Genomic DNA, 20405 nt, shown 5'->3' on the forward strand with positions numbered 1-20405 from the left:
CTTAGGAACAAATTCAACTTACGAACGATCGTTCGTAAGTAGGCCAGTGTCTGTATTTAGCCAAGTTCTAAAAGAGTCAAGTGAATTATTCTATGGCAGGGTTGTTAACTTGTCAAGGGGACAGTTGAAAACGATGACCTCTTTATATTGACAACGTTAAACCCTTCCTGCGATTCAACATGACTGATGTAGGTCTGAATTCATCTGCAAAATCAAAGTCCATTGTAGGAAATGGTTAAACATTGTGTTCTTCTGACTGAAATGAGAAACATTTCCTTTAGGTCGAGACTTGATCATTATTGAAAGGAGTCTGTTGCATTATGGAGATCTTTGGTGAATTTGGACTTTTGGTTTCCGCTGCATTCGCCTATATTCACGTATTGGGTAGGGAGCGTTAATGTCAAGAATAACTTCCTCGGCGTTGTGTCGTTCATTAGCCCACTACCCTGGAAACGGATCATAATTAGATTCTTGTCTTGCTTGTCCTGGATTTTCTTATTAAAGTGCCCGCAAAACTCCGTAAACTCTACATTTAGGGTCAAACTGGTTGGATCCAAAACATATGCAATGGACAAATTTGTTTAAGGACTTTATTGTGTGGACATGTTTTTTCTTGCTTTGTCATTGGAGTTAAAAGCAACAGTACGGGTGCTTGAAATCCTTAAAAATACTTGCATTTTAATGTGTTTTCAAGGTCTGGAAAATGTTTGAATTTTGGGTGAAGTACTTGAAAATGCTTGACATTGATGCCATTGGCTTGTTTCTTGGCAGTCTGACTCTATAGACCAAGCAATATTTTTTTTTAAAGGTGTGTGTGAAAATTATGCCGACATGCTATGCTATTGGCTGAACCCCCTTGCACAATACCTTTATCTCCATTCATGTTGTCCAGAATCGTAGTAATGTAGTATCACAGGGCTCTGCTGTGCTCTCGAAAACAGGGGTGTCAAACATGCGGCCTCGAGCAAGATCAGGCCCGCCAACACATTGACTCTGGCTCTGAGACACTGCTGAGAGACATTCAAGAGAAAAATGAGCTGCAGTTTTAAATATGTCCACTTGGTGTCGCAAAAGTCAAGCGCCACTAACGAAAACACTATAGCAGTATTTATTTCGCTGTCTATCTCTATTTCTCACTCTTTCTGTTTTTTCTCTGTCACTATTATGTTTTTTTTCTCTTTTCTCCCCTTTTCTCTCATTTCTTTCACTCTTTGTGTCTGTTTTTCTTCAGTCTTTGTCTCTCTTTTATCTTTTTCCTCCCCCCTTTTTTCTTCTCTTTCTCGCTTTGTCTGCCTTTGTATTTTCTCTCCTTTTCCCTTCCTTTCTCTTCCCCTCCGTCTGTCTTTATCTCCTTCTTTCTTTATTTCTTTATCTTTGATCTCTTTCTTTAGTTTTCTATTTATTTTCTGTCTTTTTCTCTCTCTCTCACCTCTCCTCTCTCTGTCCTTTCTTTCTTTATTTGTTTCTCACTGCACTCTTTGTTCCTCCTCCTCATTATGTATGTCTTTTTCTCTCCCTTTCTCTTTTTCTTTCTTTTCTCTCGCTCTATTTCTCACCGTCTCTTGTTCTTTTTCTTAGTTTTTTTTTCTACCATCTTTCTCTCCCCTCCAGCTCAAATGACTTTGACACCCCTGCTCTAAAACATGCTGACCTTGCACTCATAAAAATCAGCTGGAATACACTATACACATGTCCTCCGGTATGCAAATAAGTGTGGCCACTAACTGTAGGGAGGATATGAAAAAAACCCCACCAGATTCTAATTTTGTAGAAACTACTCAAATGAAACAGTAGGCCTTGACCACATAGCTACCTCATGTGCACTGCTTCATTTGGGAGTGTCGTAAATCTAACCCTGGGTCGTCACTGGGTCAGTCACTCCACAATTTAGTCAGCCTGGAATGTTTTTCACCCCAAACTTCTCTCTTGCTTTCTCGGCTTTTCATAGCCTGACTTGCCTGTTGTGACATTAGGCAGGAAACATCTACAGAATCAAAGCAAAGTGCGTTAAAACAGTCAGCGGCAGATAAGAACACCTAACCCGGCGAACGGTGAAGAACGGCCCTGAAACGGCTCAACAAATGTACTTCGAGCTGCGGCCTGAAATCTGTCGGCAGTGTGGAACCTGAAATAACAGAAATTACCCGCAACTTCCTGAATTGCGTGCTACGACGAACACTGGCGAGGTACAAACAGGCTTTTCACAAGCTTTAGGTCAACTAGCCAGGCGCACTTTCAATCGTACGTAACACAAACACTCATTCAAGTGAGTTAAATCCACCGTTAAACAGGCATACAGATGCTGCCCTACTTATGAACGTTTGTAGGTTGAATTTGTTTGTAAGTATTTTGTATGTTTAAGGCTTGTATCCGTAACCTGTATTGTTTTGTACTAAAAAAAATAAACGTTTTGCAAAATAATTTGCTCTTTAAAGATAAATTTGATTTTAACTTACTTTTGTAAGATGAGCTTCAAGAGCTTCCGAAAGAGTGGCAGAAAAAAAGCGATCCAACCATTTTCTCAACCGCATCGAGCTTTCTTATTCCACTTTCATTTCAAAAGAAACGGCTTGCCTCTTCTTTACACTTTACACCAGAGTTGTCCAAACTTTTTGCAAAGAGAGACAGATTTGGTATGTTAAAAATGTAGGAGGGGGGCGGGGGGGGCAACCTTGGCGGACGTTCTTCACATATAACAGCAATTAATTTAAATACATTTCAGCAAGCCGTTCTGTGTTTCTCTTTTTTATTTTAATTTCAGCTATCTTAAGCATATGTTTTGGTTCATACAGGGATCAGAATGGAGATTTTCATTTTCAGCTGAAATAGCCAGGGTCCAGGAATAAAGCAGGGCGGAGAGCGGCCAATTTTTCTAACGGCCGCCAGGGTGCGCCAGAGCAATAAAGGAAAGAGTGAGACAGTCGGATTTTGAATTTGTTTGCTACGCAAGAGAAAAAGTGAAAAAGTCGGAATGCCTTTGGGGTTCAAAAAAAGCGGAAATCCGCGGATCCGCGGAAAATTCTGATCCCTGTTCATATGAAACATGCATATCAAAATTCAATTGACTGTGAAAATTGAAATTAAATATACATTTAACTTCACTTTTTTAAACACTAACTTTTTTGTAACAGTTGAAGAGAAGTAATTGTACTCTTGAGTGCAAATTACATTTGATACATAAAAAAATATCTCACCATGGCAGTTTAATATTTACAGAATTTTTAAACACAATAACAGAGAAATTGTCATATCAACAAGTGCAGGGCTCATTTAAAATATGACAGTAACTATAAATGTTGATTGGCACACCTCTCTCTCCCTCTCGCTTGGCGATCCGGGGACAGGACGCGCACTAGCGGTGTAGCACGCTTTGTGCATACCTTACAGTCCAACCCTGCAGGCTTTCACTCCAGAATAATAAACCAAAATAACCCCCCTCAATGAAAAATGATGACCTGTCCGCATTAGTGTGATGGGTGAAACTGAGATCTGGAGTGCAGGACAAAGGCCAGGTCTGGCTCAATGGCAGTAGTATTGATGCGCAAGATGTCTTGTAAGCGAGAGTCCGATAGCCGTGTACTTATTTAAGTTCATAAGCGAGAATGTCTTCTCACACAAATACATCGACCCAAACAAGCTTAGCATTTTCTTACCAAATGCTCGTATCTCTGGAAACCTGTCCTTATGCAGCTGTCGGTAAAAGTTGGCGAGAGTAAGCTGCTGGTGCTGACCGCAGATCTCTGCGTCACACTGCAGCTCAATGACCTCCAGCTGCAAATGGTCTGGAACATCATCTGTGTCTACGGAGAAAGGTAAAGAAAAAAGAGTGATCTTGTTTGCACACCGACATCGCTCTGTGGGAATCTGGCCATGATTTCTTGCAGCGCTGGAAAGTGGGCAGTGCTGGGCTGGGTCAACGACAGCTGTCTTTTAAACAGTTGCAGCTTGATTCCAAAGGCCTTGACATGTGAATATAGTTGGCTTATGACTGCATCTGGTCCTTGGAGACTGGTGTTGAGGACATTAAGATGCTTTGTAATGTCAACTAGAAACCCCAAATCAGCCAGCCAAATAGGGTCACATAGTTCTCCCATAGGTTGTCCTTTTTCAGCCAAAAACTCACAGATTTCTTGCCTAAGTGAGTAGAAGCGTGACAGTGCAGAACCCCAACTGAGCCATCTTACGTCATTGTGATAGACAAGATCTCCATATTCCTCATGAATCTCGCTGAGAAACTGTTGGAACTGACGGTGGCATAGCGTTCTGGAGCTGATATAGTTAATTGACTTTATCACCGGTCCCATAACATGTTCGTATCGGAGATGTTTAGCACACAGAACTTGCTGATGAATGATGCAATGGAGTTTTACAGCTTTCCCTCCTTCTTCACTTACTTTGTTACTTATTAGTGTTGCTAATCCGCTTTGTTTGCCAGTCATCGATTTCGCGCCATCCGTTATTATCCCAGAAATTTTATTCCACGGAAGTTTCATGTTATCCACGGCAGCGCAAACAGAACAGAATAAATCTGTTCCTCTTGTTTGGTTTTTCAGGCTCTGTAAGTTAAGTAGTTCTTCAGTAATATTAATTTTGTTGTCCACTCCTCTCAAAAAAAAACAAGTAACTGAGCAGTGTCAGAGGTGTCTGTGCTTTCGTCGCAAGCTAGTGAAAAAAAGTCAAACTCCTTTCCTCTGATTCCCAATTGTCTTTTGATGTCCGATGACACCTCCTCAATCCTGCGCGCCACAGTGTTACGTGCCAGGCCGACTTTGGCAAACTCTTGCTGCTTCTCAGGACAGATATTTTTTACCATTGTCATCACACAGTCTTTGATAAATTCACCCTCGGTGAAAGGTTTGCAATGCTTTGCGATCAGCGCTGCTACCTCGTAACTAGCCTTTTAGCATTCTCGTTTGACCCTCGGGCTTTTGTAAAATATTGCTGCTGTGACATTAAGCTAGCTTCAAGATGTTTGTTTCTTGCTGCGTTCATTACCTATGATCTTGTCATATGTGTCAGCATGTTTTGTTTGGTAATGTCGCTTCACATTGAACTCCTTAAAAACAGCCACTGTCTTTTTACAAATGAGGCAGACACAGTTGTTACGTATTTCAGTGAAGAAATAATCAAATTTCAATCCATCCTTGATCCGTCGGCCCTCGCAGTCAACTTTTCTCCTTTTGTTAATTGCCGCCATTTTAGAAAATTGGGGGGCCTTACATACTAATTGGCTGTTCCTATTTGAACCTCTAGATGACAGCATTAGAACATGCAGGTAACAGCACTGCTGCTCAATGTATTACCGGTACATAATTCTACACGCGGGCCAGGCGTAATTTATTTTATGACGGAGGCTGCGGGCCACATGAAAATTGACCACGTGCCGCATTAGGCCCCGGGGCCGGACTTTGGACACGTCTGCTTTACACTAACCATATTGAATGGATGTACGAGATATTAAACAATAAAAATGTCAAATCTCCTATACAGTATAGTATGTTTACACATGAACTAAGAGGAAGCAGATTTTTTCTTCGGGGTGGATGCTGGGTGACCGCTCACAGCGCCACACGCCGGTAGTGGCGGCAAGAAGCACTGCAGTACTGTCCTGTTCAAAATCTAACTTATAGCAATGTCCGGATATTTTTCGACATCCCGGAAAAAATGTTCGTACATACCGTTTTTCGTAACTCGAACGGTCGTGAGTAGGGGAGCGTTTGTAATCGCTAGTGGGTCTCTGAGTGAGGTCTCAGTTGTCATGCTAAGATTTTAGAGTAATAGTTCACAGGGTTAAAAATTCAACTGCCTAAAATGGACACAAACGGAGAAAAAAAACTTTGTTCTATTTTTGGGAAAATCAAAGAAAACAAGTAAGCTTTCAATTGAAAAAGTTAGCTGTGTTTATTCAGACATAAACAAAAAGGATCTGACTTTTGACCTACCATGTCCTTTCCAGATGTTCAGGAAGTATGCCTCATTCTCTACCACTTGTACCGTAGATCACTGGGATACGGCATTCATCCATTCTCAGGTGGGGTTCTCAAAGTGAAATCGCCTTAAAGTGGGTGACGGAAACCTCGCTAGTGCGCGCTGAGCTCCTGGTACTCTAGATAAAAGCATTGAATTAGTATATTACAGTACTACTTTTATGTATTATAAGTGTATATGATTGACTAAATTGAAAAATACCGTAAATTCCGGACTATAGAGCGCACCTGACTATAAGCCGCACCCACCACATTTTTAGAGGATAACCGCTTTTGAACGTACACAAGCCGCACCTGTATATAAGCCGCATGCGCCCACATTAAAACATGTAACACAATCACAAAATTAACCCAAACCCGACTAATTCCCGCGATTGTAACTGAATATAAAGTACACAGTTCTAAAACCACAGCCGGCAAAATGAACGGAAAATGATAGTTACTTAAGGTTTGATGCAGACCTGCAGAGTCCGGGTCCCGTTGAAAGTAATCCAAGGAAAAAAAGTCTATTTCCAAAGGTAAGGGTGGGAAAAATATATATCCACTATTGTCCGCTGCGTCCAAAAACACGTCTCACCTTTACTCCACTTCCTGTCAGCCCCCGTTGTTTTCACCCCTTGTTTTTGATTCGCCCGTGGAAAACATATCAGAATAAGTCTCTAAAATAAATACATTACAAAAATATACAGTTGCAAATACATATTATACATGGTTATACATATTTATAAAGAAAGACGGTACACCGAGAGAGTTTTCAAAGCTTTAATAATAATATAACTTTCATCCCAAACCGTGACTGTGACAGGTAGCAACACGCTACTAGCAACACGCTCGCAAATCATTAAACGGGTCTGTTAAAAAAATATATCGTTTTTCTCTTACGCTTCTCTAAGTGTTGTCTCACGGGCCGGATTCAATCCCTTAGCTGGCCTGATCCGGCCCGCTGGTCGCCCGTTTGTCACCCCTGTACAAAAGAGAGAAGGGAAGTGTTTTGTGGAAGGGAGTTCAACCAATCGCACATCAGCATCTAACACTAACACTAACACAAACCAATATTGGACCAGATGTTAGGACCTAACACGCCACTGTCCTCCAGAGCCGCCTACAGGCGGACAGATTAGAGGACCCTACACTAGTTCTTCATCACCTGCACATGACACTAATCAGGAACCTAGGATTTAAGGACTGTGCCAACAGCAAAACCTGTCTGAGTGCTGTTTGGCTTTGATTTTTCTAATCTTCTGCCCGAGTATTCCTGTCATTAGTGGTTTCCAGACTGTGATTTGTGTTACTCTCACATTCATTTACGTGAACACCACAAAGACGGGCTTCTACTGTACATTGAAATTGAATGGAGACCATTATCTGTGCTGTGTACTGAACTCTCTGTGTTACTCTTCCTTCGCTTCCTTTAATTCCCCAACATGTCTAAATCAATGACCTGACCTCTACTGATCCACTGAAAATCATTTTGGCTCGCTGTAGCTCGTTTTCTGGATGTGCTTAATAAGTAACTGACCTACTAACTTCTGGCCCGCATCCCAACACAGAATCGTGTTTGTCTAAGAAAGGAGCTGCTGCTCTTTTTCTAGAGTCTGAAATACATTTTGAGTGCTTGAGGTTTTACTGAGTGGCAATTTCCTATGAGCAAATAAAAAGTTTCAAGGCTATTTGAATCCCTTTGTATGAGTAAAAGCCACAATGTGTATTATATGGCGACCACTAGTGATGGACAAATACTCCAGATTATAAGCAAAACCGCATGCGTCTCATAAACATGATTTCAGGTTTTTGAAACATGACAGAAACTCAGGTTTGGCCACCATTTCACTTCTCTGGAAGCCTGAATACCGATTTTGCAACGGTAGCTTGCACAACGCTTAGCCCTACATGTGATGGTCTGAGATTCCTGTAGTTAAGGCGTTTTCTAACTTTTATTTAACTGTTTTCTCCTCTAGCCACTCATATGAGCCACTTTCAGCTATTGATATTGTTAGCCACTTCTTGCGTGTCATTTTCCTCCGCCAGCTGCTCAGACAAGCGGCAGTCATTGAATTCCATGATTCAGGCATCTTTAACTTTTTTTCTACTCATAAATTCAACACTCATGTTAGCTATTAAGTTGCAAGCTATGGCTCGCTACTAGGTGCTATTGGTATTGCTAGCTGCTCCGTGTTCCTCTTTCCGTGTCACTCACCTTCCACAGCTGTTCATGCGAGTGAACTTCACTGAGTTCCGTGATTCAGAAATCGTCTACTTACTCGTTTCTAGCCATTCACATTGGCTGCAGGTTCTGGCTTGCCGCTTTTTGTTATCATTATACCCTTGTGTCGTCCTTCAAAGGCTAGACAACTCTGAAGAATTTCCTGTCTAGTAGCAGGGTAGGAGTATTTCAGTGATTCAGGCATGGAAGATTTTTACTATTATTTCTTTCTCCAGCCACTAATATTAGCCACTATGCTGCAGAATATGTCTCGCTGCTAAACACTATTGTTATTGTTAACTGATCATGGTTTGTCCTTAAGTGCCATTCGCCTTACACAGCTGCTCATGCAAATTGAGTTTCGAGATTCAGACATCTGCAACTTTTTCCATATTTTTAGATTGTTACGTTTGAAATTTAATAAATTCTATGTGTATACGTGCACAATATGGGGGCAACTTCAAATTTCATTGACACTTTGTTTAATGACAATAAAGGCATTCTACTTGACACTTGGCTGCAGGCTATGGCTAGCCGCTATTGTTATCTTTATAGCTCTATGTAAATAAAGCTCGAAGCTACAAAGTCCGGACAACTAAGAAGAAACTCCTGTGTAGTTTTCCGTTTACTGTCATGCTCCTCATGCCTTTGTTTATGCAGGGAAAATGAGGAACCATCCATTTTTCTTCAACTGACCCGATTAAACGGTACATGCAGTGTCAGCGAAAGTTGACTATCTCATTCGCCAAATCAAAAATCTTCAGATGAATCGAAATATTTTGCTTTTAGAAGATATTTATCTTTACACAGATGTCTTCTAACCCATGTGTCCTTATATAAAAGTACTTTATTGTTTTTGCTGGCATTTATCAAGCGGCGGAGTGTATTTAACCACTTTCTGTTTAATGTCGGGTGGAAGGATTAACCATCTTGGATGAGTTAAGTTGAAGGAATGAACGGCTAAATGTATCTTCCCCCTCTCTCCTGCGCTCTTTCAGGCGGAGGGTGATGTCGCTGCTCTGAACCGTCGCATCCAGCTGGTGGAGGAGGAGTTGGACCGGGCCCAGGAGAGGCTGGCCACCGCTCTGCAGAAACTAGAAGAGGCGGAAAAGGCTGCGGACGAGAGCGAGAGGTTAGATAGATGCTTTTTCCATGATGAGACGGGTGATGCTTCAGGTTTCCTGTTACGATCATGTCCTCAGATACTATTATCCCCCTAAGTTTGCACAAACTCCTGGCTGGTGGATATTCGTAAAATAGACCCCCGGGATACACCAAAAATTGTTCTGAGAGGGGGATCATTAGGTGAAACTGTCTTATTCCCAGGGATAAAACCCCATAGAACTTGGCTAACAGCTTCCAAACATTCAGTACCCCGGGTCAAAATATTAAAATTGTATATATTTGATTAAAATAATTGTAATAAAATGGTATATTCTAAGTACTACTTATATGCTATATATACATTTATACGATTTGATAACACAAATAACCATACATGTAAAGAAAAAATAGCATTTTATTTACCTGGGGCGACACATGACTTGAACTGGTACAATGGAGTAGTGGGTGGATGCAAAAAGGGGAAGAAACGGTGGATTTTCCCTCAGTCAGAGCATTGAAGATGGGTCGTGGCTGAGTCTTCCAACACGATAAAGACCCGAAGCACACGGCCAGGAAAACCAAGGAGTGGCACCATAAGAAGCATATCAAGGTTCTAGCATGGCCCAGCCTGTCTTCAGACCTGAACCCAATCGAAAATCTTTGGATGGAGCTCAAACTCAGTGTTTCTCAGCGACAGCCCAGAAACCTGATTGATCTAGAGAACATCTGTGTGGAGGAGTGGGCCAAGATCCCTCCTGCAGTGTGTGCAAACCTGGTGACAGACTACAGGAATCGTTTGGCCTCTGTAATAGCAAACAAATGCTACCGTACCAAATATTAACATTCATTTCATTCTCAGGTGTTAAAATGTTTATTTGCAGAATTATCCCACAAATAAATTGTTAAAAAAATCATGCATTGTGATTTCTGGATTTTTCTTTTTAGTTTATCTCTCTCACAGTGGACATGCACCTACAATGAAAATTTCAGACCCCTCCATGATTTCTAAGTGGGAGAAATAACAAAATAGCAGGGTGTTCAAATACTTATTTTCTTCATTGTATGTGCAACACACTCACTACCTTGACACGGTTTCTCAATCCGCTTCAGAGGAATGAAGGTGATCGAAACCCGAGCGATGAAGGACGAGGAGAAGATGGAGATTCAGGAGATGCAACTGAAGGAAGCCAAGCACATCGCAGAGGAGGCCGACCGCAAATATGAAGAGGTGAGAGATCAGCTTCCAGGTTAGAAAAGAAAAGACAAAGACCTTCATTGTTCTCACAGGTGGCCCGCAAGCTAGTGATTCTGGAGTTGGATCTGGAGCGGGCCGAGGAGAGGGCGGAGCTATCAGAAGGGTAAAACTTGTGCATTTTTCCAAAGTGACATTCAATTTTGGAATAAAATGTTTTAACAAGCCTCATTTATCTGGAACGCTTCCACAGAAAAGCCGGCGACCTGGAAGAAGAACTTAAAAATGTGACCAACAACTTAAAGTCCTTAGAAGCTCAGTCAGAGAAGGTGAGAGAGTGTTCTGTCTGTAAGCTAAAATATTTGAGTATTACTGTAATCCAAGGGTCTCCAACGTGGTGCCCCCTAAGGACAGTTGAGGTGCCCTCAGACCTGTTAAAAAAACAGCTCACTAGTGCTGAGTATTTGTGAATTTCTAGTAAAATGATTTTCTATTGGTTGACTGAATCTATATAACCCCATTTCTAATCATTAACCTGGTAATAACATAGTAACAACAAAGTATTAACATCAGAAGTTGTTTTATTAATTTAAATACATTCCAGTTAGTGGGCTTAATAGACAAAAATATATATTCAAGGATTGATAATTGATTTTAAGCAATTAATGAAGAGAGTGCAATGAGAATCTATTTGTGTATTAAACATGTGTACTCATCTTTTTTTTGATTAATTTGACAAGCAATACAACAAAATAAATTCCAATTCACAGTTTTTTTTTAGCTAGCTATTTGGCTAGCTTTTTAGCTTTGTAGTATCTTCCTACCTTTTTAGTTTAGCAAGCTATCTAGCTAGCATTTGTCATTTTTTGCATGGTATCTAGCTAACATTTGGACCTTTTTTGTAAGTTATAAAGGTAAATTGTTGCCTTCTTTCTAGCTAGCTATCAAACTTTGTTTTTAGTTTTCTATTTGGCTATTTAAATGGCTTTTTACTCTTATAGCTTTCTAGCTCCCTTTTAGTTTTTTACCTGTTCACTGTTCTAGCTAACTATAAAGCTACCTTTTTACCTATATAGCAAGCCATCTAGCCAAGTTGCTATTTTAGAAATGCATATCAAACTGGATGCCCTTTTTGCTAATTGGTAGCAAAAAGTAGCTCAACGTTTGAAAAAGGTTGGAGAACCCTGCTTTAATCCTTCTCTTCTTCCTACTTTGTGGCATCAGCGGATCGCGGGTTGAAAGGTATTCTGTGGCCTATTATTCCCGATTGCGTATTGCTGCGAGCAGGGGAAAACACATTTTTGTCAGGCCCGGCAACTATTTTTTGCCGTTCTGTCTCCCAAAAAGTGAATGGCACTCATGTGGCCACAATCCATTATCCCCGATCGCATATTGCTTTGAGTACGCAAAAAAAAACGCACATTTTTGTTGGACATGGCAGCGTCTTTTTTTACAGTTATATCTTCCTAAAATGAACTGCACTCATGTGGCCACGATCCATTATCCACAATCTTGTATTTCTGCAAGCAGGGAGTTTTGTCAGAAGGCATATGTCCTGGCTCGATTAAGATTAAATGCTGTTTTGGGCGCTATCCATTCTCATCGGTCGATTATTGTTGAGAGCAGGGGCCGACAGAGTAGATTTTTTGTCTGGCGTTGTGTGTGTTTTTTTTGCCATTTTGTGCACCAAAAGTGAAATGCAATTGTGCGGCTGTAATTCATTATATTGATCAAAAAAGAATTTCGGGCCGGGCGGCTCTTTTGACGTTATTTTTGTATTCCCTGTGGAGCCCGTGTTACTCAATTTGTTTTGTTCATACGATTATAAATCTAATTAATGTGGTCACATTTTTAAGACTTTCGAAAATTGGATTCAAGACATTTTAATGTCAACTAAGGCCTTGATTTGAAAACTTTTCAAGGATCTGCGGGAACCTTGATATAGTAAAATCCAAAGTTCCACTTAAATTATAACCATAAGGCGCGCCATTATGGCTAGCCTAAAACGAACTGCCTTGTTTGAACCACAATCCATTATCCGCAGTTGACTATTACTGGGAGTAGGGGTTGAGAGCAAATTTGTGTCATGCATGCTGGCTTTTTTTTTACTGTTCTTTTTGCCAAAAATAAACGGCACCTGTTGGGCCTTGTTCCGTTATCCTTGGTCGACTATTGTTGTTAGTGGGCTGGGGACAGAGGCATATCTGATAATGGTTTTCATTAACCTTGATAGACATGCAATTACAATATTAACCTGAAATTACAGTGGAAATAATCATTGTGTTATTTTGTTCTGTCGGTCTACAGTACTCAGAAAAGGAGGACAAGTATGAGGAGGAGATCAAAGTTCTCACTGACAAACTGAAGGAGGTGCGTAAAGGTTTTTGTATTTCAGAGGTATTTGTGTCATACAGCGACCATTACATACTTAATCCCTTTTAAATCAAACACTATTTAATCTGATAAAAAGCAAAAACATGTACTATATCATATTCTTAAATCCAATTTGTTTTTGCTAAAATATCTAGTACTTCATTGATCATTAGCGACTCGAGGGTATTGGTAGTGATCAGTACAGAACCGCCAGTGACACCTTTGGATTCTAGTCAGTAATTGTAACTTTTATTACTCCTAGTAATAGAAATCAATCTTAAGGTTGTCGGGAAATGTAATCTGTTGACCATTTTTACAAATACTGTTCTCATGGTTTTGAAAATTGTCAGTGATCGGTCGTTGTGATTTTCTGGGAAATTTGATGACTAACTTGCATGATATTTTAGTGGTTGACTGAGCGTATTTTCACTCTATAGTTTATGATCAAAACCTGGCAATCACATAATAATATCATAGTGATAGTAACAACATGATGAGTTGTCATTTGAGTAATGCATGTAAAGCTGGTAACCTTTGACGCTAAATTACAAAAAAAGTATCTCTTAGCCTTAAAAAGATTGTTAATCCCAGATTGACAATGACAGCGTCTTTTATTGATTTTTTTCTAACAATCAGGATATTTGGTAAGTCATAACTTACAATAAGGACCATATTCACTGCCTTTAGTATTCGGAGTTTGTCGTTTGTTTTCCCATCAGGCTGAAACTCGTGCGGAGTTTGCAGAGAGGACAGTGGCCAAATTGGAAAAGTCCATTGATGACTTGGAAGGTAAGAGTAAAAACCAGGAAAGTACAAAAGAAAACAAGAATAAACCCCTGGGATATGATCTAAATCTGTTCTGAGGCAGAAACAAAAAAATGAAATAGTCATGAAGCAGGGGATGGAAACTTGTGGTAATTAGCGAAGTCATGTTTATTATCATGTTTATTTGTGACGCCCTTAATCACAAGGAATCTTAAAGGGCTGCACAGACTATTGCAAACTACAGACTATTATGACACCATCCCCTGATCTAGAACCTACACGACGGCAAGGAAAAACTCAAAAACCTCAACATGAGGAAAATGGAGAAACCTTGAGAAGTAATGCGTTTCAAACCTCTGGACCCCAGATAAAAATATTGAAATAACAAATTGGTATTTAGTAAGTACTACCTATGAATAATATACATGTATATGATTGAATTAGAGGTGGACCGATTATCGGGCGGGCCGTTTTTCGCCACCGATATTTGGGAATGTGACGGCTATCGGTATCAGAATATTTAGTTATTCCACAAGCCGATTCCAGCTGAGGCACTCTCACCCTTGCTCCTACTCCTCTCTTCCTCTGTCCTCACTCCCCAACCTGTGCCTTCTGATTGGATAAGCGACCGGGGGCTGAGCCACAAAACCAGGAACGATAAAAGAAAGCGGCAGCTCAGCTAACTCATCCCAAAATGCCTGCCTGTATCCATGGTACAAAAAGCATGTGTGATTACTATATAGTGTAAAAGGTGCAGTTAACTTGTTTAAGAGAGGAATGTTTGGGTGGAGGCTGATATATTAGTTCTTATTATAAAATTTGTCAGGTGTGTCTATTTGTGATTAAGAGAGAACATAAAGTGAAAGTAATGAGCTCTTATCATAACATTAGTTCGTCAATCTGGCTCTAAAACATGATTGCCCACATTTTTCAATTTGCCAGTCCAGTTTACAATTCTATGCACTTTTTGGTTGAAGTTAATTAATGATGGTTGTATTGACATTTTTATTTATTTATTGTTAAAAAAAAAAAAAAATCAGGGAGCTATTTAAGTTTTTATTTACCTTTTATACAAGTTGCTTCTAAGCATAATTTCATTATCTGCACGAAGAGTTTTTGGTCTAAGTGAAAGATTAGTCATGTAAGTTGTGTTGAAATTCTAAATTATTTACTTGTAAAAGGTTTCCAAGACCTATTTAAGTTTAATTCAAATTCATAAAAATATTCTTTTTTTTCATTTAGCACTATAAAAAATTTCCTACGCCAATTTTTAGGCTCTTACGGAAAATGAATATCTGCTCCAAATATCGGTTATCGGCCTCTTCCTTATGCGGTAATCGTTATCGGCCCTGAAAAACCCATATCGGTCGAATCCTAGATCGAGTAACATAAATAAATATTTATGTAAAGGAATAAAAATGATCTAAGTTTGCTGTGACGTGACTTCAGCTGGTGCAGTGGAGTTAGCGGGCGAATGCAGAAGGGGGATGAGACACAGGATTTATATCAAAATGTGAAATAACGTGTTGCTGATGTTGTAAGGTGAGGAAAATACCTTAGAGGGTCCAAAAAACCCTCTTATTCTACATCGTAAAGGGAAAACGTCGTAAGGCGGGGACAGTGTATCCCGGGGGTGTACTTATTGTGTATACCGTAAATTCCAGACTATAGAGCTCACCTGATTATAAGCCGCACCCACCACATTTTAAGAGGAAAACCTGTATATAAGCCGCATGCGCCCACATTTAAACATGTAACACAAACACAAAATTAACCCAAACCCGACTTCAAGTCCCGCGATTGAAACGAAATGTCCTTCATTTAAGTCCACAGTCCAAAAATCACAGCCGGCAAAATGAACGGAAAATTATACCGGTACTTAAAGTTTGATGCAGACCTGCAGAGTCCGGGTCCCGTTAAAAGTAATCCAAGGAAAAAAGTGTATATTTCCAAAGGTAAGGGTGGGAAAAATATATCAGATGAACAGATTTACTCACGCAACTCCTTTTTCTTTAACCAACTTTTTACCCCCTCTTCTTTTCTTGTTTGTCCCTCACCTTTAGCGGTCCCCACTTAAACTCGGCACCCCGTTTTTGTTCCCCCCCCTCATTTTTCGTTCACCCGTGCAAAACATATCAGAATAAGTAATAAAAATAGATAAATACATTACAAAAATATACAGTTACAAATACATATTATACATGGGTTACACATATTTACAAAGAAAAACGGTACACCGAGAGAGTTTTCAAAGCTTTAATAATAATAATATAGCTTTCATCCCAAACAGTGGCTGTGACAGGGCAAGTTAATGGTAGCAACACTCGAGCGCCGCTGGCGGCCGTTAGAAAAATTACATAAATTGGCCGCATCACTGAATAAGCCGCAGGGTTGAAAGTTAGGGAAAAAAGTAGCAGCTTATAGTCCTGAATTTACGGTACTATGTCAAAGGCAGAGTGAGGGCAAATGTCAGTCATTCCATCTTTCATGCTTTTTTTCTGACTTTTTTGGTATTTTTGTTTTCCCTCTTCTGCCTCTGTTACCTCTCGCTTTGCTTTTGGTCTTCGCTTTCCTCCTTGACGTCCAGATGAGCTCTACGCTCAGAAGCTGAAGTACAAGGCCATCAGCGAGGAGCTGGATCATGCCCTCAATGACATGACGTCTCTGTAGACGCGCTTGGCTCTTTTTCCCTCGCTCCAATCCATCGTGCCTACCGTCCAGCTCTTCCGATGACCAATAAAAAATGTCTTTTTCCCATTCATGTTTTCATCCTCATTCATGCTCGCGTGTCTGTATAGAACAGCATTGGTGGTGTGTTGTGCCTTGCGCTGTTTTGGAGGTGAGATTTTGTATGATTGTAGTTTACCCTTTCACTAGATAAGTTTCAGGGATTTCTGTTTTTGTTGTTGTTTTGTTCTGGGATTTTTGTTTATTTTTTTTGTTATTCTTTATTTTATTTATTTTTTTTATTTTTTGGGGGGGGTTTGTTTTTTAGAAAGTTTTACTTGTTTTGGGTTTTTGTTTTGCGCTGGTTGTTTTTTTTTTGTCAGGAGGTGGGTCTCTGGGTCTTATTATTTTGGGGGGGTTGTTTTAATGGTTTTGTGGTTTTGTATTTTGTTAAGGAGTCTTGAGGGCTTTGGGGGGTTGTTTTTTTAGGGGGGGGGGCTATTTACAGAGTTTTGAAGTTTTTTTTGTTTTGGGTGTTTGCATTTATTGATTTATTCTCTCTGGTAGGGTTTTTTGTTTTACCTATTTTTATCGTTTTCTGGGGGGGTCTTGTTTTTTTTTTGGGGGGGGGGCGTTTGTCTTTTGTTGTTTTTTTTTTCTCTGTGTTTTTATTTTGTTTTGTGTAGTTTTGGGGCTTGGTTTTTTTGTTCTGGAGGTTTTTGGGTTATTTTTTCTTTATGTAAGACACTGTTGTTGGGGGGTTGTTTTTTACTTTTCTCTTTTAGGGAGGTGGGGACGTTTTGTGTTTTTGTTTTGTTTGTCTAACGGTGAGCAGTCACAACAGCACACTATTGTATTTTTTTTATATGTAGAACAGGGGTCACCAACCTACTTTTGGTTACTGATTTGCATAATGGGCTATCAATTTGACATGCATTTTTAAATTGACATCTTATCCTTATATTATTATGTTGTTTTTCTGTTTTTATAAGGTTATAATTATTCGAAGTTGAGTTAAAGTAGGCTCTGCCAACCCTTAAAAGATCATACCAGTTAGGAATGAAATTTCCTGCAAAACGGCTCATCACTGGTGAGCTATTTTCAGAACCTGTCCGTGGGCTACTCTGGTGTTCCTAGGTGGCTACCTGGTCCCCGCGGGCCCCGTTTTGGAGACCCTTGGTATTGCATGTAGTATTTGAAAATAAATAAAACCATTTTAAAGATATATTTATATAATTTGCAGTATAGCAACTGTCATGTAATATACATTACTATGATGAAAAAAACACTATTTCAACAAAAAGGAATTACATTTTGATTTCTTGGGGTAAGGTTTGGGATCAAACTGATACAACGTACCTGGTATTGGGCAATCTGAATTTTAAAATTTGCGATTATTTTTTTTTCTTACAAATTATTGATCTTATTTACTTTGTAAATGATACAGTATTTAAAGTTGTGGCTGGTCACCTGAAAAACTAATAAAAACGACTTTTCCCCTCCTTGTTGCATGACAGGCACATCGTGGCGGTTTGGATTTTCTGCACGTTGCACAACATAACTAAAAACAGTATACTATTGTGAAATTAATCATTACACTCGACTACTTGCTTGTGTTTCCCACATTTTTTAAAGTCTCTCTCTCTTGCTGTTCTTTTGTCTTTGCAGATAAATTGTCGCATGCCAAAGAAGAAAATATGGGCATGCACCAAGTCCTGGATCAGACCCTGCAGGAACTAAACAGTTTATAAACGCAGTTCGTAAATGTTCAACTCCATTCCACCGCATTCCACGAGTAAGAGGGATTAACTCGAACGTCCCTTAATGTTCTTTTTATTGTTTTCTTTTTCTGAAGATTCAATTTTAAGACGTGAAATTAAATATGCATTGTCCTCGTAAACGTCACAGATCGCTTCCCAAATGTTCATTGAAACCCGTTTAAATAAAAACTCGTTCTTTTCCTCGCAGCCCAAGAAAATTCACTTTTTTCCTACTTTTTGGAATGGCAGTGTGACTCTAAAGCGCCATCCGGTGGTGAAACGCAGCTAGTGTCGACAATGGGCATGTTTGTTTGTATAATACAGTTCAATGCGTTAATTCTGACGTTTCTACGTGTGTAAAACTACAAAAACAAACAATATTGTGATGATAAACAACCCCTCCCACCCACTGCAAGCGATGTCTAAAAAATTGATCCGTATTGTACATAATAGAATTGTTAAGCGTAGTCCTGCCTTTTTAATCCATTTTTGATACCAGGGAATTTTTTCAAGACCAAAGAAAACTCACAATAAATAACATTACTATTTCTTTTACGGCATCTCGTGTGGGTGTATTTCATGCAGGAGAGGAAAATATGTTTTACCCAATTGACAGAAAAAAATGCTTGTTTAAAAGTCAGGTCATGTTTATTTGTGACGCCTTTTATCACAAGGAATCCCAAAGGGCTGCGCAGACTATTGCAAACTACATACCATTATTACACCATCCCCTGATCTAAAACTGACGTGAAGGCAAGGAAACACTCAAAAACATGTCAAGTCATGTATATTTGTGATGCCTTTAATCACAAGTAGTCTTCAAAGGCTGCAGAGACAACAGCTTATTGCAAACTATAGACTATTATGACACCATCCCCTGATCTAAAACCTTCATGAGGGCAAGGAAACATTCAAAAACATGTCAAGCCATGTTTATTTGTGACACTCTAAATCACAAAGAGTCTCAAAGGGCCACAGACTATTGCAAACCACAGCCTATTATTAAACCGTCCCCTGATCTAAAGCCAACATGAAGGCAAGGAAAAACTAAAAAACATCAACATTAAGAAAATGAAGAAACATTGTGAGAGGACCAGACTGCAATGGAGGTTGCATTAACAAACAATAACATGAAAACATATATATATATATAAATATTCAAAGTATAATATAAAATAAAATCAAAAGCATGACCGACAACAAACACTGCTTTGGTTCGTTTGGTAAATATGATCTTGTATTACGATATTTTATTTTGGAGGTTTTTTTTTTTTTAAATAAGAAAAACATACTTAAAATAAGGTAATTGTCTTATCCAGCAGATGGTAGAGTATTATTTTTTAAATAAATATTTTCTATTATGATTAGAAAAAATGCATAAAATTACTAATGTGCTGGATAAAACAATTTAAGTTTTTTTTTTTAAATTGAAACGCATGCTAAGTCATAAACCTAAATAACAATTTTAGGTTTAGAAATTTTCAATGACACAACTTTAGATGCTACTAGAAGAAGCTGATATTCTTGGCCGCTATTTAATTATTATGTGATGATAATTTTGCCATGGTAGCTTGTCCTAGTGGAGCTATTAGCACATGACAGCCATTTACCTTCCACAGCTTAGCATGTGATGGTCGCCGAGCCCTGTGATTCAGGCTCCCCCCGCCCCCCGCTTTTTTCCACTGTTTCCTTTTCTAGCCACTCAACTCACGACTGGCCAATATTGTTGGCAAGGTGATAATTTTCGGGCTTCTGTAGTGTGTCTTTTTCGAGTGCACGCACTTCAATTCCATTCTAAGCTACCACAAGCTCTAGTGAATTATTACACACTGTGCCTTTAAAATGTGCTACTTTTCTGTCAAAGGGGTACAATTTTTTTATTTTTTATTTTTTGCTGCATTGTAAACCCCTTTTATCACGATTGAATCAATTCTAAGGTCTCAAATTGCCAAATCTCGTTCATGTTGCTTAATAAATGTTTTACAGAAACTTGTTTGATTTTTCGGGAGAATGCATTTACGATTTAAACGGCAGCGAGTTTATAATCTGGAAGTAATGAAAGCATGTGTTGAGTTTTTGCATCGAGCTTTATGATTCAACGAGCAAGAAAAGAAAATAGAAGTTGTCGGCGGGTGTAGCCGTTGAAGAGCTCCTGTTTACTGCCATTTTGGTTTAGTGATATTTCCTTCGGAAGGTGCCGTCGTGCGAGATGAACAAGCCAGACAAGCAGGAGAAAAGATGGCGAGCCATTGATCAGCTCCTCTTCTTATATGGACCAGGGACATTTGACCAGATCATGCCTCTGGGTGTAGTCTCAGATATCTGATACCACAAGGATCGGATGACGGTGTTTG

The 20405-nt window shown here is 39.4% G+C and overlaps 1 protein-coding gene and 1 long non-coding RNA gene across 4 annotated transcripts in view; one reads left to right on the forward strand and one right to left on the reverse strand.

Moving 5' to 3' along the window:
* tpm4a (tropomyosin 4a) overlaps nucleotides 1-18606 on the forward strand; it is a 40107-nt gene extending 21501 nt beyond the window's left edge. For 2 of the 3 annotated variants that reach the window (XM_088350268.1, XM_088350269.1), the window contains 7 exons: nucleotides 9189-9322; nucleotides 10405-10522; nucleotides 10582-10652; nucleotides 10740-10815; nucleotides 12794-12856; nucleotides 13579-13648; nucleotides 17960-18606. In XM_088350268.1, coding sequence (XP_088206394.1) covers nucleotides 9189-9322; nucleotides 10405-10522; nucleotides 10582-10652; nucleotides 10740-10815; nucleotides 12794-12856; nucleotides 13579-13648; nucleotides 17960-18042 — 615 coding nt within the window. In that variant the 3' untranslated portion in view covers nucleotides 18043-18606. Of the gene's footprint in view, nucleotides 1-9188; nucleotides 9323-10404; nucleotides 10523-10581; nucleotides 10653-10739; nucleotides 10816-12793; nucleotides 12857-13578; nucleotides 13649-16211; nucleotides 16310-17959 lie in introns of those variants that run through there. The other variant, XM_088350270.1, reaches the window with a different exon arrangement.
* Nucleotides 777-6027, reverse strand: LOC148354722 (uncharacterized). The gene is made up of 4 exons (XR_015852275.1): nucleotides 5943-6027; nucleotides 3654-3800; nucleotides 1814-1984; nucleotides 777-1007 (listed from the first exon to the last, which is right to left on the reverse strand). It is a non-coding gene; the product is annotated as an uncharacterized LOC148354722 (long non-coding RNA).
* Nucleotides 18607-20405: the final 1799 nt, after the last annotated feature.

This window comes from Urocampus carinirostris, chromosome 12 (assembly GCF_059441175.1).
Source record: "Urocampus carinirostris isolate Australia breed hairy pipefish chromosome 12, RoL_Ucar_1.0, whole genome shotgun sequence".
NCBI classification, from domain to species: Eukaryota; Metazoa; Chordata; class Actinopteri; order Syngnathiformes; family Syngnathidae; genus Urocampus; species Urocampus carinirostris.